At 41.5% G+C, this 21,892-nt stretch overlaps 1 protein-coding gene across 1 annotated transcript in view; it reads left to right on the top strand.

Moving 5' to 3' along the window:
• gra (granulito) overlaps nt 1–21,892 on the top strand; it is a 65,376-nt gene that overhangs the window by 35,252 nt on the left and 8,232 nt on the right. Inside the window, exons 4-5 of the mRNA XM_052023720.1 lie at nt 1,695–1,830; nt 15,611–15,723. Coding sequence (XP_051879680.1) covers nt 1,695–1,830; nt 15,611–15,723 — 249 coding nt within the window. The remainder of the gene's footprint in view (nt 1–1,694; nt 1,831–15,610; nt 15,724–21,892) is intronic.

Here is a 21,892-nt window from a genome sequence, read left to right on the forward strand (position 1 = left end):
AAATCTGTTATGCTCAATGACATGCACTTGCGAGGTTCACCTGACTCTCATTCTCAGGTCATGGCCAATGTCACTGTAAGGAGGGGCCAGATCTTGGGAATAAGGTATATATCTCCTCTATGATTAGCTTCTGATTCCTGCTGCAATTAATATAGGAAGAGCACGTTTGTTTCAGCCACAGGATCATCAAAACCATAGAGGAGATTGCTGTTGGAGTCCCCAAGCTGGGGTTCCTAAGCAAAAGCAGAACGCCCCTGCTGGGGAGATTATGATGGGGGCAGCAGACGACAATAGAGTATGATGAAAATTGCATGCTTTTTCACCTTAGCCATTCTCAGCTCTATGTCACTCGTTATCCTTAAAGATGAGGTAATTCTCCTTGAGCAAGGTGAGCCTTTGTGGCCCGAAGAGTATTCCCCCATCATTTTGTTAGGACAGGCATCTTCTGTGGGCAAGCTTATCTTGCCAGAAAAAAGGGGGAGCTAATATCAAAGCTTCAGTAATGATGTGATTTTCAATACTCAATTTTTGTTATTAAGCTTGTGCTGTGACCTGCGAGTTTTTCCAGAATGGCTGATGTGGACAGCTACTATCATGGTGCATGTGTATTTGTACTTGTGAGATGGGAAGAAGTGCAGAGGCAGTGACTAGAGTACGAGGATGGCTGTGGACATAGCACAGTTGTTTGTGTGCATGTGTGTACCTGTAACATAGGATTACCAGCAGAGCACAGGATAAACACTCCTTTTTGAGCACAATGCAATTTCTAGGCTGCAGTTTCATGGTACAATGTTAATTTATGTGCTAAATGGGGTTGAGAGAACTAAAACAGACATAAATTTAAAAACATATTTCAAATTGGCCACAACAATTATAGCTTAAAAGGAGTATTCATGCTTTTTTTTAAGATAGTGAATTTGCAATGCCAAAGATCTCATTTGGCACTAATTAAGCCTTAAGGTCACATTAAACATCATTTGCTCTAGCATGTTTAGTGGGTAACTACACTGACTCCATGCATTTCATTTATTTGACTGCTGAGTCTCTTGGAAAGCCAAAATCACCTGGGTGAGCTAATCTGCTTCTTAATAATCCTGAGCATTCCTTATAGTTACATGGCCAATGTTATTGTTGGGGGCTAAATATCATTTTTTGCAGAAGGAAACATTTCTTCTAAATTTGTTTTTTTTAGTTAAAGGCATTCTGAGAAGACAAAATTGTAATTATTTCTGCAGTCAAATTAACTACAAAATTTGTCACATGTAGGGTAACATTTTCATTTTATCTGGATATAAAGGTGCATTAGTAAACCAATTAAGTGTTAATGAGAGTGCAATAGTTATCAGAGCTATTTTCCCTGATACCAGACTACAAATTACCATAATTATTAAATTAAAAAGATCAAAAAGCTAAACAAGTAGGTCAATAACACTGACAGTAGTGGAATGAACAGGGTATTTGACAAACTGACGATGGGCATCATAGGTTTAATTTCTTTAAACCTATGATGCCCATCAGTTTGTCAAAGTGCTATTCATCAACTAGCAGTAGAGCCAATAGGTGCATTAGAAATTCTTTTTAATCTCCAGGTATATTTTTCCTGCTCTACAGCTTTGTTTTTCTTTGAGCAGCAAAGCAAATACGCGAAATATGCAAGCTATTGTGACAAGTAACCAGTGTTTAAAACTTTGCAGACTATTTCAAGTGGATATGCACAACGGGAAACCAAGTGGAGTCATAGTCCATCATTTAGAAGCAAACACGATCTTAAAGGACAAGAACGGCCAATTGAAAGACGCCATTCTGGTCAGGGAGATGGCACAAAGAAGGGTAATTGCATTGTTTATACATTCAGGTAGTATCAAAAAGTCTATTCAATATATGAAAATAAATTGCAATGATTTACCACTTCAGCCCCCATTCCAAAATAAGTGACCAAAGAAGAACTCAGTTAAAATCCTTATAGTCTTCAGGAATATTCTGTCTCTTGTGTTCTGTTTGTGACATTAATGAATGTTTCAGCTTAGATCAATTGTAAAAATTTACCAAGATTTGTATTGAATCATTGATCCAAAATTGAGCTAATTCTGATCTGGCTTTGCCCACTCTCTGGTGGAATAGAAGGGAAGTAAATTAAAGCTGAGAGCCATTTTGTTTGTCAATGATCAAGTAAAAGCAAGGAACCATTTAGGCTGGCGATTGAAGGCATGCATTTTTATACTACACAAAGTGAAAGTGCAACAGTTTTACAGTTTATAAATAAGCACATTTAAATGAAGATGTATATGAAAGGGCACATAATTTATCTTTATAGTACAGCAGCTACAGAAAAAAATTGATGTAGACTAATTTTTGAATCTGTGTTTTGTTTCACTAGATAGCTAAATATAAGGTAATATTTAAAAATGTCAAATTATGTGATGTTTGTCACGATGTCAATCTTCGCCAGAGAAAGATACCTCCAGGTATTATGGTAAAATGTGTTGGTAGAATTTAGGAAACCATCCAATGGAGATTGAGAAATTCTTGGGATGGGAGAATATCAAGGTGGAGAACCAAGACTTGGTTGCATGCTGCAGGCTGGATGGCTGTAGAAACTGTTTAACTAAAGAAAGCTGAATGCTGCACTGAGGTTGTGAGATGGCCACAATAGATAAAGGTAATGGTTTTGGTATTAGGACTGTATTAGAACCATGTAGATGTTACATTTAATAGCTGATATATTACATTTAATGCTTAAATTTGATTTCATCAAAATGGCACAGTAAATGAGGCAAGAAACAGTACTTGATAGGTATGAAGGCTTTGAAGTTTACTTTTTCTTGGATTACAACTTTGCCTTAATTGCATTTTGTAATATAGATAGAATATAGAACAGTACAGCACTGGAATGGCCATTTGGCCCACGATGTTGTGCCAGTCATGATGCCAATTTATACTAAATGTTCTCTTCTTGTGTATCATCCATATCCCTCCATTCCTTTCACATGCATGTGTCTATCTGAGAGCCTCCCAAATGACTCCAAAGTGCCTACTTCCACTAACTACCCCTGGTAACCTATTCCAGGCATCTACCACTCTCTGCATGTAAAAAAAAGAACAATTTGCCCCTTGCATTGCCTTTTAAACTTCTCCCCTTCAACCTTAAAAGCATGTCCTCTGGTGTTTGACATTTCTCCTCTGAAGGGAAAAGATTCTGTCTACCCTATTTATGCCTCTCATAATTTTAAAAACTTCTATCAAGTCTCCCTCGGCCTCCAAAATTCTGGGGAGAACAATCCAAATGTGTTCAACTTTGCCTTACAGCTCATACTCTCTAATCCAAGCAGCATCCTGGTAAACCTCTTCTGGACCCTCTCCACATCCTTTCTATAATGGGGTGACCAGAACTGCATGCAAAAGTCCAAGTGCGGTCTGACTAAAGTTTTATGTAGCTGCAGCATGACTTCCTTACTCTTACACTCTACATTCCTACCAATGAATGCAAGTATGCCATACACCATCTTGACCACCTTATCCACTTGCATAGCCACTTTCAGTGAACTATGGACCTGGACCCCAAGATCCCTCTGTACTTCAATGCTATTAAGGGGCCTACCATTAACTCCTTTCATTCAACCTCCCAAAGTGCAACACCTCACACTTGACTGGATTAAACTCCATCTGCCACTTCTCTGCCCACATCTGTGACTGATCTATATCTATATCCCGCTGTATTCTTTGATAGTCCTTTACACTGTCCACAACTCCACCAATCTTGGTGTCATCTGCAAATTTGCTAATCCACCCATCAACATTTTCATCCAAATTATTGATGTATATCACATAGGTCCCAGCACCAATCCTTGCAGAACACCACTGGTCACAGATCTCCAGCCAGAATAACAGCCCTCCACCTTTACTCTGTCTTCTAGGGGCAAGCCAGTTCTGAATCTAAACTTGCAGTTCACTCTGGATTCCATGCATCTTTATTTTCTGAATGAATTATCTTCTGAATGAATCTACAATAAGGGACCTTATCAAATGCCTTACTAATGCATTATCCTTGTAGATAATGACCACTACCTTACCTCATCAAGCACCTTTGTCACCTCCTCAAAAAAAAACTTGATCCCGTTTGTAAGGCATGACCTGCCCTGCACAAAGCCATGCTGACTGTCCCTAAGCAGGCCATGCCTTTCCAAATGCGCATAAATCCTATCTGTCAGTATCCTCTCCAATAGCTTCCCTACCACTGATGTGAGGTTTACTGGCCTATAATTACCTGGATTATCCCTACTTCCTTTCTTGAATGAAGGAACAATATTTGCTACTCTCCAGTCCTCTGGGTCCTTTGCCTGTGCAAAGATCTTTGACAAAGCCCCAGCAATCTCCTCACTTCTTTCAATGCTCTGGGATATATGCCATCAAGCCCCAGGGACTTATCCACCTTAATGCTTTCGGTAGACTCGGCATTAACTGCTCCTTAATCTCAAAATATCCCAGCACATTAGCATGCCCCACTCTGTTTTCACTATCCTCCAATTCCTTCTCGGTAAATACCAATGCAAAGTACTCATTTAGTACCTCAGCCACTTGTTCTGACTCCAAGCACAAATTCCCTCCTTTATCCTTGAGTGGACTTACCCTCTCCTTAGTTATCCCCTTTTTCTTAATAAGTATAAGTATAAAATGCCTTCAGATAATCTTTGACCCTGCTTGCTAAGAACATTTCATGGCCCCTTTTGGCCCTTCTGATCACCTGCTTGAGCACTTTCCTGCTATCTTTATATTCCACAAGGGCCCAGTCTGATTTTAGCTTCCTAAACCTTACATATGCTTCTTTTTTCTTCCTAAGTGTAGGACCTCTCAGGTCATCCAAGGTTCCCTTACCTTACCATCCTTGTCCTTACTCCTTAGTAGACCATGCCGATCCTGAATTCTGCTCAGCTGGTCTTAAACAACTCCCATATGTCCAGCAGCAGCTGCTCCCAATCAACCTCCCTAGCTCCCATCTTACCTGTCGTAATTTGCCCTCCCCTAATTTAGTACCTTTCCACAAGATCCAATTTTATCCTTCCTTGTAACTATTTTTAAAACATAATGAGATGTTGTCACTTTTCCCAATATATTCACCCACTATCAGGTCTGTCACCTGGCCTGGCTCATTTCCCAAAACTAGTTCCATGTTCTCTCCTCTCATTGGACTCTCCACATACTGTTTCAAGAATCCCTCTTGGATACACTGAAGAAATCCCGGCCCACTTAAGCCTCTTGTATTAAGTTAGTTCCAATCAATACTGGGGAAGTTAAAGTCCCCCACTATGACAATCCTGTTGTTTCTGCACCTATCCATAATCTGTCTACATAACTGTTCCTCCACTTCTTGGTGGCTATTGGGAAGCCTATAGCATGATCCTATCAGCATAATTGCATCTATCATATTTCTGAGCTCCATCCAAATTGCCTCTGTGGATGAGCCATCCAGTATGTCCTTTCTGAGTGCTGCTGTGACATTCTCCCTTGTCAGTAGTGCCACCCCTCCACCTCTTTTACCCCCCCCCCCCCCCCCCCATCCCATCCATAACAACAAAACCCAGGAACATTGAGTGTCAATCCTGTCCCTGACGTAACCAGGTCTCTGATACAACAACATCATGATTCCACGTGTTCATTTCGTCGCTAGGAATATTATGGATAAGGAGGATGATCCAGGCTCTAAGTTCATCCTCCTTATCTATAATATTACTGGCGATGAAATGAACATATTTCAGCCCATCAGTCCCACCATGTTTATTAGCCTGCCCTTGCTGTCCTTCCTTTCAGTCTTGCTTGTCATACTATCTATCTTGCCCTCAACCCTACCACCTGTTGCCCTGCTGCTGTGGTTCCCATCCACTGCCAATCTAGTTTCAAACCCTCCCGAGAAACTCCAGCAAACATCCCAGTGAGGATATTGGTTCCCCTCCAGTTCAGATGCAAACCTTCTTGTTTTACAGGTCCCACCTGCCCTGGAAGAGAGCCCAGTGATCCATAATTCTGAAGCTCTCCCTCCTGCACCAGCTCCTTGGCCATGTATTGAACTGCACTATGTATCTATTTCTCACCTCACTAGCATGTGGCACAGGTAATAATCCTGAGATTTACAGCCCTGGAAGTCCTGCTTTTTTAAGTTTCTACCTAGCTCCTTAACATCACTTTGCAGGACCTCATCCCTACTCCTGCCTATGTCATTGGTACCTATATGGACCATGACCTCTGGTTGCTCACCTTTCCCTATCAGAATGTCCTGTGCCCGCTGCTAGACATCCTTGACCCTGGCGCCAGGGAGGAAACACACCATCCTCGAGTCTGAATTGCAGCCACAGAAATGCCTATCTGTGCCCCTTACTATTGAGTCCCCTATCACTGTCGCTCTGCCTGACTTCACCCTTTCCTTCTATGCCTCCAAGCCGGGCACGGTGCCACTGACCCAGCTACTGCTGCTGGCTCATCCCCCACCCCCCCAATAGTATCCAAAGGGGTATACCTGTTTCTGAGGGGAATGACCACAGGGGAATCTGTACTGTCTGCTTAATCCCCTTACCTCTCCTGGTGGTTACCCATCTATCTGTAGCCTACACCTGAGGTGTGACCACCTCACTAAAACTCTCATCTATGATATCCACAAAATCCCAGATGATCCTGATTACATCCAACTCCAGCTCCAGTTCCTTGACCCGGTCTGTCAGGAGCTGCAGCTGGGTGTACTTCCCACAGACCATGAGGTTCCCTGGCTTCCCACATCTTGCAGAGCATGCCATTTTATCTTCACAAAGTCAAAGGTCTCGGATTTACTCCTCACTAAAGCAAAAGCCTCAATTCCCCACTCTTACACTGGCCCACTCTCCAAATGGCCGCTCCACCTAACCCTCAACTTTTTTTATTGCTTAAAGTGTCCTTCAATTAGTAAATCAATAAGACTCACTCTCAGCTCCCAACTCCTGGAAAAGTGAAGCTAACAAGAAACGAGACTTGCTTTTTACAAGTTCCATTTAACTACTTAAGTAACAAAGTATAATTACCTGTTTACAATCCTATCTCTTCCTATAAAGATGGAAGAATGGAGGGACAGTAATTCAGGTCATCCTTTCACATTTGTTGACTGAGAGGGTGGCATAATTTTAAAACGAATCCTTTGAAGGTATGTGTTGGTTTCCTTCTTTAAAATATAGTGGCCTGGAAATTCAATCACATGGGTCATTTTTTCATTTAAACCCACAGGTCACCATTTGTGTTCAATTTTATTTGCAGATCTGAGTTACCAGGAGAAGTTGCGTAGACTAGGACTTTATTCCCTGGAATGTAGGAGATTGTGGGGGTGACTTGATAAAGGTATACAGATCATGAGGGGCATGGACAGGGTGAAAGCAGATCAGAGGTGAGAGATTTGAAAGGGACACAAGGGGCAGCTTCTTCAGTGCGTATTTGGAATGAGCTGCCAGAAATAGTGGTTGAGGCAGGCATACTAGCAACGTTTAAAAGCCATCTAGATACTGTAAGTACATGGATAGGAGAGGTTTAGAAGGCTAATAGTCAAATATGGGCAGATGGGACTAGCCTGTTGGCATTGACGAGTTGGGCCAAAGGACCTGTTTCTATGCTATAAGACTCGATGACTCAGATCAAATCAAAATATTGTATCACTTTTAATATGGAATTGGGCTATTCCATACATGGTGTACACACATGCCAAAAATATGCAGAGTACACAGCAGTCAATCATTGTGCAATGTTAATCAGACATCTGCATGTGCAGTGTGAGTCATGGAAGGGCAGTGGGGGGGGCGGTGTTGGAGGTGGAGGGGGTTGGATGGATAACTTGTGGGGTGGAGGTTGTCAAGTCTGAACAGCAGGGGAAGACTCTCTGACAACCATCTGGATCACATAAATGAATTGTTAATTTCTTGCAAATATTTTGGATGCAGAATTAGAGATCTGTTTGGATTCCTGAGATTATTATTTTGCACACAAGGTTTTTGATGGTTGGGAGTAGGGTGGTGGTAAATGGTAGGAGGGCATGGGGAAAATACATAAGCATAACCAGGAGAACAACTATCTCCACATTTGAGGAAAATCGGGAGGCTAAGATTTTCAAAAAAAGCAAGTCCTTACTGAAATCTATCATCTATAGCAATAGGCAGAGCTCCAGTCACAAACCTGCATGTAGAAAATGCTCATTCTTGGAGGTAACAGTCACAGTGAATCTGATTAACTTAGCTTGTGGATCAACTCACAGTACAGCTGACACCACCGCATTCATACTGTGATAGAAGTTCTCCACTTGAATTTATCCTCTCCTTTTAAATAGTGAGCAGCAAGCAGCACTGATATGCAGATTTTACCAGATAGTGGGCTGCTTGAAGTTTTGAGGGTGGTGGTTCACAGGCATGGCATTATGGGATTAATATGTGAGCTCTAACCTTTCCTGGAATAGTAAAAGCTATCCAAAGGATTCTGTGCACAAGAAAGCTTCTGTGATTTCTTAATTCTGTATCTGATCTCAGCTTGGTCAGACAAACTGATAGCTTTTAGAAGATGAGCTGTTCCCTGAATCCATAGCTTCTGATTTCTTGTGTGGTATCCTGAATGTGATGAAGAGTGTGAATAGAAAGAAAGGCATTGGCTCTCTGCAATACACCGCAGAGAGTATTTGCTTCATTTTGCCTGTTGTATCCTAGTAATCTACAATAATGTGATATAGCCCTTCTTCATTGTGGAGTAACAGTTGAAGGAGTAGCCGAAATTGTGTTGTCGGTTGACACCTAATTGTCCTATGCTTAGACGAGGACAGCACACCATTAAGTAACAGCTCATACAAAGTGGCAGTTCATGTATTTGGCAAGAATATATCAGCAATTGAACTTAGGCTGATGTCTCAATGTGCAAAGAGCATCTCCAACAATTTTCCTTTGACAATCAAAGGCATTACTGTTGTGCAGTTCCTCATTTCAGCACATTGAGGGTCAGCAATGAGCAAATGCTAACCTGGACCAAGTACTAAATTACTGAGATTACATATTCTGCAGCAAAGTTCTAAACTCTGATATAAATAGAAGCAAATATCATATGTCTTAGAATTTTGCTGATGATGCTGAAGTTGCCATTTTGTTGACAATGAAGAAGGAAGTTGCAGACTGCAGGAAGATATGAATGGATCTGTCAAATGGCAAATAGAATTTGGTCTAGAGTAGAATGAAGTAATGCATTTGGGGATGGCAAATAAAGCAAACAGAAACCTCAATAAATGAAAAATACAGTGGGGCAAGTACCTTACGAAATATACATTATCCATATTCATGAAAATAGCAGGACAGGTTGAGAAGATGGAGCTGAGGAATGGGAAAGGTGTGGCCACACTAATAGAGTTGTATTATAGACTGCCCAATTGTCAGAGAGAATTGGAGGAACAAATCTGTAGGGAGATAGCAGACCGATGTAAGAAACAGAAAGTTGTAATAGTAGGGGATTTTAACTTTCCACATATTGACTGGGACTCCCACACTGCGAAAGGGTTGGATGGCTTGGAATTTGTCAAATGTGTTCAGGAAAGTTTTCTAAATCAATATATAGAGGTACCAATGAGAGAGAATGCAATACTTGATCTCCTATTAGGGAACCAGGCAGGTCAGATGACAGAAGTATGTGTAGGTGAGCATTTTGGGTCCAGTGACCATAATGCAATTAGTTTCAAGTTAATTATGGATAAGGATAGGTCTGGTCCTCGAGTGGAGGTTCTAAATTGGAGAAAGGCCAATTTTGTGGAAATGAGCAAGGATCTAGGTAGGGTGGATTGGGATAAGTTGTTTTCTGGCAAGGATGTGCTCAGTAAATGGAAAGCCTTCAAAGACGAAATTTTGAGAGTGCAGAGTTTGTATGTTCCTGTCAGGATTAAAGGCAAGGGTAACAAGCATAGGGAACCTTGGTTTTCAAGGGAGATTGGTGAGCTGGTTAAGAAAAAGAGAGAGGTGTATAGCAGGTATAGGCAACTAGGAACGGATGAGGTACTTGAAGAGTATAGGAAATGTAAAGAAAATACTGAAAAAGGAAACCAGGAAGGCAAAAAGAAGACATGAGGCTGCTTTGGCAGATAATGTGAAGGTAAACCCAAAGGGTTTCTACAGGTATATTAAGAGCAAAAGGATAGTAAGAGACAGAATTGGTCCCCTAGAAGATCAGAGTGGTCATATATGCATGGAGCCTCAGGAGATGGGGGAGGTCTAAACAGTTTTTTTGCATCAGTATTTACTCAGGAAACTGGCATCGTGGATATGGAAGGAAGGGAAACAAGCACTAGTGTCATGGAACATAATGAGATTAAAAAGGAGGAGGTACTTGATGCTTTACAGCGAATAAAGGTAGATAAATCCCCAGGGCCTGACAAGATATTTCCTCTGACCTTGAGAGAGACTAGTGTAGAAATTGCAGGGGCCCTGGCAGATGTATTTAAAATGTCCTTAGCCACGGGTGCGGTGCCAGAGGACTGGAGGGTAGCTCATGTTGTTCCATTGTTTAAGAAAGGCTCGAAGAGTAAACGAGGTAATTACAGGCCAGTGAGCCTGACCTCAGTAGTGGGTAAATTATTGGAAGGTGTTGTGAGAGATAGGACATATAAGTACTTGGACAGCCAAGGGTTGATTAAGGCTAGTCAGCATGGCTTTGTGCGTGGTAGATCGTGTTTAACGAATTTTGTGGAGTTTTTTGAGGAGGTCACTAAGAAAGTAGATGAAGGTAAGGCTGTGGATGTTGTCTACATGTACTTTAGTAAGGCCTTTGACAAGGTCCCACATGGGAGATTAGTTCAGAAGGTTCAGTCAATGGGTATCCATGGAAAGGTTGTAAACTGGATTTGAAATTGGCTGAGTGGGAGAAGACAGAGAGTGGTTGTGGATGGTTGTTTCTCAGATTGGAGGCCTGTGACTAGTGGTGTGCCTCAGGGATCTGTGCTGGGGCCATTGTTGTTTGTTGTATATATCAATGATCTAGACGATAATGTGGTAAATTGGATTAGTAAGTTTGCGGATTTCACTAAGATTGGAGGTGTAGTGGACAGTGAGGAAGGCTTTCAAAGCTTGCAGAGGGATCTGGACCAACTGGAAGAATGGTCCAGAAAATGGCAGATGGAATTTAATGCAGACAAGTGTGATGTGTTGCATTTTGGAAGGACAAATCAAGGGAGGACATACACAGTAAATGGTAGGGCACTGAGGAGTGCGGAGGAACAAAGGGATCTGGGAGTTCAGATACGTAATTCCTCGAAAGTAGAGTCACAGGTAGACAGGGTTGTAAAAAAGGCTTTTGGCATCCTGGCATTTATAAATCAAAGTATTGAGTATAGGAGTTGGAATGTTTTGGTGAGGTTGTATAAGTCATTGGTGAGACCAAATTTAGAATATTATGTGCAGTTCTGGTCGCCGAACTACAGGAAGGATGTCAGTAAGATTGAAAGAGTGCAGAGGAGATTTACAAGAATGTTGCCGGGTCTTCAGGACTTGAGTTATAAGGAAGATTGAGCATGTTAGGACTTTAATCCTTGGAGCGGAGAAGAATGAGGGGAGATACGATAGAGGTTTACAAAATGATGAGGGGCATAGACAGGGTTAATGTAAGTAGGCTCTTTCCACCTAGATTATGAGAGATAAGTAGAAGAGGACATGGCTTTAGGGTGAAAGGGGAAAGGTTTAGGGGGAACATTAGAGGGAACTTCTTCACTCAAAGAGTGGTGGGAGTGTGGAATGGGCTGCCATCTGATGTGGTAAATGCGGGCTCGCTCTTAACTTTTAAGAGTAAATTGGATAGATACATGGACGAGAGAGGTCTGGAGGGGTATGGGCTGGGGGCAGGTAAATAGGACTAGCCGAATAATGTTTTGGCACAGACTAGAAGGGCCGAAATGCCCGTTTTCTGTGCTGTAGTTTTTCTATGGTTTCTATGGTTTCTAGCACATCTTTGGGATATTGGAAGAAACTGAGCACCGAGTGGAGACTCATCTGGTCAGAGGGAGAATATGTCAACTGAACACAGATAGCACCTTGCATCTGGATCGAACTTGGGTCTCTGGAGTTGTGCAGCAACAGCACTAACAGCTGAGCCATTGTGCCATTCTCTCATATGCTTCCTTTAATGATGTGTCAATGGCTTGGAGATCAGCCTCTTAGCATACATAAATGCAAGCACTGTCTGCATTAGTTCCCCTTCTTTAGGAATTTGTTGGAAGGGAGGTACAGGAAAGATTGGACAGTGTTTCAGGGTAATGATGCAGCCTAACGAAGACACCTTCCCCCCTCTCCTCCTCCTTTTTATTTCTGGCTTTTGCTCTCTTCCTTTCCAGTCCTGATGAAGGGTCTCGACCTGAAACATCAACTGTTTATTTCCCTTTATAGATGCTGCCTGACCTGCTGAGTTCCTCCAGCATTTTGTGTGTGTTGCTAATGATGCAGCCTTTTTGACAAAGTTCTGTTGCAGACCCATTAGTTTGTATCATGACTTTAATGCTATCATGATGCAAATGTGAAATGAAGACAATTTTATGTGGACAGATAAATTTTGAGGAAAGTTCTCCATAATTCTTCCTGGTTGATGGAATCAAAGGTTTTAGTGAGGTTGACAAAGCCTATGTATAGTGGTTAGTGCTGCTTCCTGCAATTCTCTGAGCGTTGTTGCTTGGTGAAGATTATATCCACTCTGCTTTGGATGGATGGAATCCACACTGCAATTTTGGAGTGTTTTTTTGGCCACTGGAAGGATGGTGTTAAGAAGGACCCTGGAGATAACTTTTCTGGCAGTTATTATGGTTGGATTATGTCATTTCTGAAGTCCCTTGTTGTTCATCCCCTTCTTCTCAGATTGAATGTTGAGTTTGTGGATTTGTGATTGAATGTCTTCACTAATGAACTTTAGAACTTCAATAGGGATATCACCTGCTCCCAAGGCCTTTTTTGTTTAACTTGTTTTGTGGTCTTTTTGAATCCATGTTGATTAGGAGGAGCCAGGGTGAATTGAATAGACTGAATTTCACAGCCAGGATGGATTGAATAGACTGTTGTGGAATGAACGTGTTGATATCAAGGGCAAAATCGTAGTTGAGAAGATATTGCCAGAGTTGGGTAACAGAAATATGTGGGGGCATATGCCAGAAACTGGGACATGAGCCAGATTTGAAGCCAGGAACTGGGGCCAGATATATATAGCCAGAGCTGGGGATCAGGAATATGGGCCAGGTATATGGATGGAGCTAAGGGCTAGGACAGTGGGCAAGGTGTGTAGCTTGGATCAGAAAATGGAGAAATAGTGGATGGGAGGGTGGATGAGAGGAATGAGAAACAAGGACTCCTTGGCCAAAGCCCATGTGTGCATGTGAATGCATGGTGAGGAGTGATGTCTATGCAAGTGCCTACCAATGTGTGAGCATTAAATCCCAAGTAATAGAACCTGGTTTCCTGTTGTCTAGGATCCCCTTGCTACTGCATCAAGACATTACTCTGTCAAGCTGGTTAAAAGAAACCATGTACAGGTAACTTTTAGTCCACAAAAGAAGTTTGGGACTGTCATGTCAGTTCCAACAACGCCAGACCTGAGTGCTGCTCTACTGTCATAGCTTGGAAACTCAGATGCTTTGATATCAACATCGTCATCCTGAGTAAGACGCAACAGGCAAAAGACAGCCTCTTGAAAGAAGAAATTGGGGGCTACACCATTTTCTATAGTGGAAATTTGGAAAAGGAATGTCAAAATATGCAACTATCTGTTAAGATACAATTCGCAAGGAAGGAGTAGGGAGAGCTAGCTCCAGCAGGTGCTTTTCTTGGAAACGATACATTTGGAGCACATTCTTGTCATAATCAACACTCTTGTCAGAGGGACAAGCACAAGACCTCATGCAACAGCCCCAGGCACTAGCAGCTTTTAAATCATGTAACTGTCTGAGCAAGGGACCACAAAGATGTTCAAATCATACGCGCCATGATAGTTACTGATGACTGCAGGCTTGAACAAGTCTAATCTGCTCTGTTATCTCCATTAACCTGGCCCCAAATTATCATCGTTAACAGAAATGTTACCATAAGAAGGTCAATGTTGAAGTTCTCAAGGACCCCACAAAGGTCATCTCTTTTCTGATGGAACCTCACAGGAAACCTGTCAATTCTCAGCCAATGGAAGCTGCAGAGTATCCATAGTAGATGTGCTGCCCTGGAGTCCACAGTGATCAACACCTTGGTTTCTTTAACTAAGATGAATCAGGACTAATATGACAAGAATGAGGAGCTAATTAACCATAAATGGTAGGTGTTCCTGGATTGGGACCTCCTCCATTGTTCAAGGGAAAAGGAATAGCTCCATAGCTACCGAAAGGCAGCAGAGAAGCTGTGACCTAATGAAGAGATGGTGGGTGAAAAGAATGCAGGAGGTCTATCAATTTGCTGATAGCCATGACATGCACTGTCAAGGCTGCATATGACCCAACACTCCACAGCATTGAGAGTCAAGAAATGAAGTGAACTTATCAAGGACAGAGAGACAATTGGTGGTCTCTAATAGGAGCACTTCATAGAATTATGTAACACTTAGCAAGCCCAATTAGCCACTGTGACAACTCTTCAATATGACTAACATGTCACCCATGTAATTATTCTTGTTCCCATGTTCATTCTCAGAAAAATAGAAGCACAGGCAAATTTAAAGACAGAATAAGGCAGGACTCTTAACAGTGTGGAGGAACAGAGGGACCTTGGGGACCACGTCCATAGATCCCTCAAGGTTGCCACACAGGTCGACAGGGTTGTTAAGAAGGTGTATGGAGTGCTGGGTTAATCGGGGTATTGAGTTCAAGAGCCACGAGATGATGTTGCAGCTCTATAGAACTTTAGTTAGACCACACTTGGAGTATTGTGTTCAGTTCTGGTCACCCCATTATAGGAAGGATGTGGAAGCTTTAGAGACGGTGCAGAGGAGATTTACCAGAATGCTGCCTGGATTGAAGAACATGTCTTATGAAAATAGGTTGAGTGAGCTAGGGCTTTTCTCTTTGGAGAGAAGGAGGATGAGAGGTGACTTGATAGAGGTGTACAAGATGATACGAGGCATAGATCGAGTGAACAGTCAGAGACTTTTTCCCAGGGTGACAATGGCTAACACGAGGGGACATAATTTTAAGGTGATTGGAGGAAGATATAAGGGGGATGTCAGGGGTAAGTTTTTTTTTACAAGGAGTGGTGAGTGCATGGAATGCACTGCCTGCAGAAGTTGTGGGGGCAGATACATTAGGGACATTTAAGAGACTTTTAGATAGACACATGAATGATAGGGAAATGGGGGGCTATGTGGGAGGGAAGGGTTAGATAGATCTTAGAGCAGGATAAAATGTCAGCACAACATTGTGGGCCGAAGGGCCTATACTGTGCTGTAGTGTTTTATGTTCTATAGAAAATAGGAGCAGAAGTGGGCCTCTCAACCCATCAAGCCTGCTCTGTCATTCAATATGACCATGGGTGATCATCCAAATTCAGCACGTTGTTCCTGTTTTCTCTTCATTGCTATGTTGTAAAATTTTGTATTTAAAAAAAGTTGTTTACCAATTCAATCTATTTTGCAGATGCAGAGAGGATAACCTACAGCAGAGAATTTCTGATGAAAATTGCCAGCCTGCCAATTTCAAAAGAGAAACCCGAGTTTTTGCCATCTCTTCCTGTGGTGTTAGAGAGGCCAGTAAGTTGTGTCCTTTGGCAGTGTTTCATAAAAATTGGTAAACTGCATTTTCTGTAACAGTGGTGGAGCAATATTTACAATTTTGATATTGTTTTTTTAAGATCATAAGTTAAAAGAATGTACCTGAACTTGTTTGTAAATTTATGGTATGCCAATTCTAGCAATCCTTTTCAGAAGGATTTGAAACATTCTGTAGCACATTTTGAAGGCAAAAATCATAAATAGAACATAACAATTCATTAAATTCCTACTTGTGACTTATTTCATACTTATTTACTTGTTCATCAAAAATATTTTTGCTTTTCTCCATTTTCAACTAACAGTTCTCAGCATGAAATATTACAAAGTTAGAATTGCAGCTCACAGCTTGCATACTAGATGAAAAATCTTCAGCAATTACTAACACATCAAAACCTTGAAAGTAATTATAGTTTAGAACTAATGTTGACACTTACTAATTATCTGTAGTGATCTGGGGATGGAGAATTTTGTATTTTTAACGCAACACAAACTGCCAGATATTGGCAGGAGGTGAAACCAAAGCATGGAAGAATTAAGTGGGCTTGCAATAGAATCTACAAATATTTTTGGTAGCAATTAAAACATTAACATTTTCCAAGTCATCAACGTGCAGTATGGCGTATTGTGCCCAAATGACTGAGGATCATGGCTTGGGTTCAGATAAGTGAGCAAAGTAAATGGTCAAATAACTGGTGCTTTGCCAGAAAGATTGGAGGATAGGGAGGGCAGAAGTGAGTAGTAATTGGTTAAGTGACCATGTTATGGAGTCAGAATCTTGGATTATTATTGGCTGTGAAATGAAGGTGGAATAGAGAAAAGGCCAGGGATAGTTCTCCTCGTCCTCGCCTACCACCCCACCAGCCTATGCATCCAACGTATCATTCTCCTCAACTACCGCCATCTACAACAGTAACCCACTACCAGGCATGTCTTCTCCTCCCCTCCCCTCTGCTTTCTGCAGGGATTCACTCATCCATCCCCATCAATTTCCCCCTCCCTCCCCAGGCACTCGCCTCTGTAACCTCAAAAAGTGTTACAACCTGTCCCTACACCACCCCCTCACCACCATACAGGCCCCTAAACAGCCCTCCCAAGTAAGGCAGACTTTCACATGTGAAACCCGCCGTGTTATTTATTGCATCCAGTGCTCCCGTTGTGGCCTCCTCTACGTCAGTGAAACTAGACACAGATTGGCGGACAGCTTTGCCAAGCACCTCTGCTCTGTCCACCATGCCAGCCAGGACCTCCCAATGGCCAGCAATTTTAATTCCACTTCCCATTCCCATATCGACATATCTGTCCACAGCCTCCTCCATTGCCAGGTCAAGGCCAAATGCAAATTAGAGAAACAGCACCTCATATTCCATTCTCCAATCTGATGGCATGAACATCAAACTCTCAAATGTCCAGTAACCGCTTCCCTCTGCCTTTTTTTTTTACTTTTCTCTTTCTTCCTGATCCAACTGGCCCCCATCACCCTATTTCTTTCCCCTCTTCCACTCTCTGCATCTGCCCGTCACCCACACACACCTCCCACTGGTTCCCCTCCACACCTCCCTCTCTTTATTCCATGCACCACTGTCCTCTCCTATCGGATTCCATCATCTTCAGCCCTTTGTCACTTTCACCCATCACCTCCCCACTTCTGACATCCATCCCACTCTCCTTCCTCCCTTATCTGCCTATCACCCCCCTCACCTGGATCCAGCTGCCAACATTTGTTCCACCTCTTCCCTCCACCTTTTTATACCAGCTATCTTCCCTCTTCCTTTCCGGTCCAGAGGAAAGTCCTCAACCCAAAATGTTGACTGTCTATTTCCCTCCATGGATGCTGCCTGACCCGCTGAGTTCCTCCAGCACCTTTGTGTTTCTGTGGAAGAATATATGGTAGTTAATGCTATGGTCTCTCAATCCTTGTGATCCAGATTTGATCCTGACTTTTGCTGCCTGTGTGGAGTCTGTATGTTTCCCCTGTGACAGCATAGATTTCTCCCACATCCCAAGTAGTCCGGTTCCTTCCCACATCCCAAAGATATGCTAGTAGGTTTATTAGCTCTGGTAAATTACCCCTAGTGTAGGTGAGGGCAAAAGAATGAAAGGGGAATTGATGCACATGTGAGAGAATAAATTGCAGGATTACAGTGATATAGGAGGGGCATGAGATTGATGGAATATATCTGATGAGTTGAATGGCTGCTTCTTGTTTTCTAGGCAAAGCATCAGAGATAACACTTACGAATCATATGTACCAAGTGGTATGATATTTGATACATTATAGTGCAAGACATTGCCATTTGTTGAGAGCTTACTGCTTTCAATAAAGTATATTTGGTTAATAACTCTATCTCTATTATTTGATTAGTAAGCAGCTATACTAAAGACTGTACTGACACTACATTACTCAAGTTGAGTTTATTGTCATATGCACAAGTACATGTATGCACAGTGCACTGAAAAATTTCCTTGCAGGAGCCCCACAGGCTCATAGCATTAGAGATGCAACATTCACAAGAAAACATAAATTATACAAAATTATACAAGAAAGGGGTTGTGTAAATTGCTTCAGGAACCAAATAGTTGAAGGGAAGTAGCTGTTCTTGAAGCTGGTGGTGTGGGACTTCAGGCTTCTGTACCTTCCACCTTATGGTAGGGGAAGTATGATGATAGCATACTTTCATCATATGATGATAGTTTCTTCTTGAGGGAGTAGCACCAGAGTGATCAAATGTGAAATTCTGTAAATAAAAACAGGGATTCTGGGGTACAGCAGTGATGATAGCAGGCAGTGGATTTGACAGATACGTCACTAAGTATGAGAGATACCAGTGAATTCAGCCATATGAAACAAGTGGAAATTTTCTTAAGGGTGAACAAAATTGTCAAGATCCTAGGGGAGGATACAAAACAGAGCAACATAACCATACACAAGAGGAAGCCAATATTGCTACTGGTGATTAAGCCAGAGACACACAAGATGTTGGAGAATTAACTAGCACTACAAATTACAGACAAGGTTTCATATAAGGCCAAAGTAAAAATCCTGAAGGAACATTTTAATCTGGCATTGTCAGAGATTTTTGAGAACTATACATTTGGCAAGTACTATAAGGAAATGGTTGGCAAATATGAGGTCAAGGTGATGAGATTGGGGAAAAGGTACACTTTCCAGATCTTTTATAGAATGAGTGTTGTGGAATTGTTTAGTATTGAGACTGTCAACTGAAAGATTTCAAGCAAAACTATTGGATATGCTGGACTTAATCTTCAAGCTACTAATTTGACAATGGTGTTTAAAAAAAAGTTTTGTTCAGGCATGGTTGCAAGATCCAAGCAGGGAACAAGCTCATAGAAAGGGTTATGGCAGCACAGTCTTCATAGCCACGTTATGTGAATGCTGCAACTGGGTTTGGTGGAAAACCACTACAGCATGTGAGATAAGTGGCAGAAAGGTTTGCCATGTATTTAATGAAAGCCATCTACCCTGAGAATGTCCATTCAAGATGTCCCAGTGCTACAGCTGCCACAAGGATGCTAGTCCCTGCAGAAAGTTACCATTAGTAAAGACAGCAATCTCAGTAAAAAAAAAATGTACCCCTGGAGACATAAAGAGAATACTGGGGGCATTCTACAAGAGTCATGGATTGATGGAGCTGACTGTTTGGATGTCTGCCAGCAAGAGCTGTGCATAAATCCATTTTTTCACAGGTCAACGTGAAGAGGATATTGGGTCATGATGGCAGTGAAGTATTTGCACAGAAGATGTTGATTACAGAAATTCCTATGGGGACTGCCATGAGGCCAAAAAACAGACCTGCAAAATAAAATAACAAGTTGACTCCAGAATTAAACCAGAATGAGGTGTCTTGGGGGAAGGACTTTCTGAATTTGGGGCCAGTGAATTATAGTCCATTATGAGTAAACCAAATCAAAAGCATTATTTAGACAGTGATTTTTGTCTCAGAATGAAAATATTCACACATCTCGAAGGCAAGCAGTTCAGGATAACACAGTACTATTACAAGAGTCTGCAAACAAGATGAAAAATGAAAATGTTCAGCATCAGATGCTGCAGTGAGCTAATATCAATTAAGCCTGGCACAGATATTACAGATAGAGAAGATAAATCTGCACTAGTTCTGGGAAAGAACTCTGCCTTCAAGACTTTTGTTTACAGAATTGTTGAATGGCTTGAATTAAGCACAGATCAGGTTGAATGAGTTAAGAAAGAACTGCATTGCATTTTGAAAGCAGGTCAGAAGCTCTGTCATTCCCTCCGGGGTGTCACAACAGGTATGGAATGACTAATGTCAGTCCAGTGTAGCATATTCAGAGTTCAGAAAAACAGACTGGTACAGTCATGGCAGAGTTGAAAGCCTTGGAGATGATTCAGATTTTTAAAAAAAATCAGAGGAGATGACGTTGTAACTTTAAATGAGACAGCAGTCTCCACTCTGTGGAGAGTCAGAGTGGAAATCAGGATGCAAGATGGTGTGAAAGTAGTTGTGCAAAATTGGAGAACCTTAAACAACCAAAGTACAGGTTGTTGTCACTGCATGCATTATTTTTAGCACATTACTGAATACCATGTATAACTAACCATTAGGAGTCAAGTGTTATTGGCCTTTTAAGTTCTATGTGAACAGTTTGGTGTTTACAAGTAACACCAGGAAGATGGTGTTCAAGAATTTGTAAAATGATCTATTTACAGTTATGAAGACAATTAATTTGAAGCAAGAATTTCAGAACAGCTATGAGGCCAGATGAGCACGAGGCTTATCTGGAGATGTGACCCATTTGTATTATCAGTGCCTGGAGTGCACATTTTGGAGATATCGATTGCAGTTTGCAATGAAAAATTCAATGAATGAAGAGATTGAGTGAATTTACAGTTAGTTGAATATAACCTGTATATTGATGTAAATTGTGAGTTAATTGTATAATTTTATGTATGTAAATAGTTGATGGTTTGTGAGTTTATCACTTTTTTAAAGGGGAAACAGGGTGGTGTATTTAAGTGAAAGAGAAAAGCAGTTATGTGTACATAATAGTAAGTACAGATTAGGTTATTTGCCTTTATAAGCAGCAATGCAAAGGAATTACAGTCACTATATTCCCAATTTTCTGTTGAAAAATATTTCTGCTCATCCAGGACTGGATGTCAAGCAAACAGTATGATGAGGAGAAAATAGCAGAAGCTAGAAATCTGAAATAAAAAAATATACTGCAAATATTCAGTAGGTCAGACAGCATCTGTAGAAAGAGAAATGAAGTTAACATTTTAATTGATTTTTCATCAGAGCTAGGAAAAGTTAAACGAGCACAATTTAAATTTTAGAAGGGTGGAGATAACTAAGGGAATGTTACGAGAAACTGAATGGCACAGATGGTGGTGTTGCCAGCTGAGAGAGGATAGTGAAAGCTTGATATTTGCAACTGATCTTTAAATAGAGGGAGATGAATGAGAACTTAGGAGAGAGGTAGGAGAAAAAGCAACGCTGTAAGAGTGAGATATAGAACACCACTGTTGCAGGAAATCTGAAGTAAAAGAAAATGGTAGAAATGCCAACAGGTCAGACAGAGTCTGTGGAATGGAAAGAAAATGAATTAATGCTACAGGAGGATTACCTTGCATCAGAACTAACTGGTTCTGATACAAACTCAAAAGCCTAGTAATCTGACGTCATTGAATTCAAAGGGATATATCATGCCTAGAAGGAAGATGAGATGCTGTTCCCCAGCAGCCCAAAACAGAAGTCAGGGTGAGAGTGGAATGGAGAATTAAAGTGATTGGCAACTGGAAGCTCAGAGTCACCCTTGTAAAGTACTCAGAGGTGTTCTGTAAAGCAGTCACCCAATCTGAAACAGAACAGTATATTCTTAATAGGGCACGGAATTAATCTAGCAAACACCAGAGAACCTGGCTGACAGCCACGCAGTCATGGAAAAAAAATACTAACTCCATTCAGACAGCACCTGAGGTCAGGATTGAACGTTGGTCCCCAGACCTGTGAGGCAGTAGCAGTGTCAGCTTTGAGAAAGAGGTGTCAATTAGAGAAGCCATTGTAGGTGATCCTTTGGCTATGATGGGATAATTAAGAATGGAACCATGGTGAATATGGTTTCACCTTGGACAAAGGTGGAGGAATAT

This window comes from Pristis pectinata, chromosome 9 (assembly GCF_009764475.1).
Source record: "Pristis pectinata isolate sPriPec2 chromosome 9, sPriPec2.1.pri, whole genome shotgun sequence".
NCBI classification, from domain to species: Eukaryota; Metazoa; Chordata; class Chondrichthyes; order Rhinopristiformes; family Pristidae; genus Pristis; species Pristis pectinata.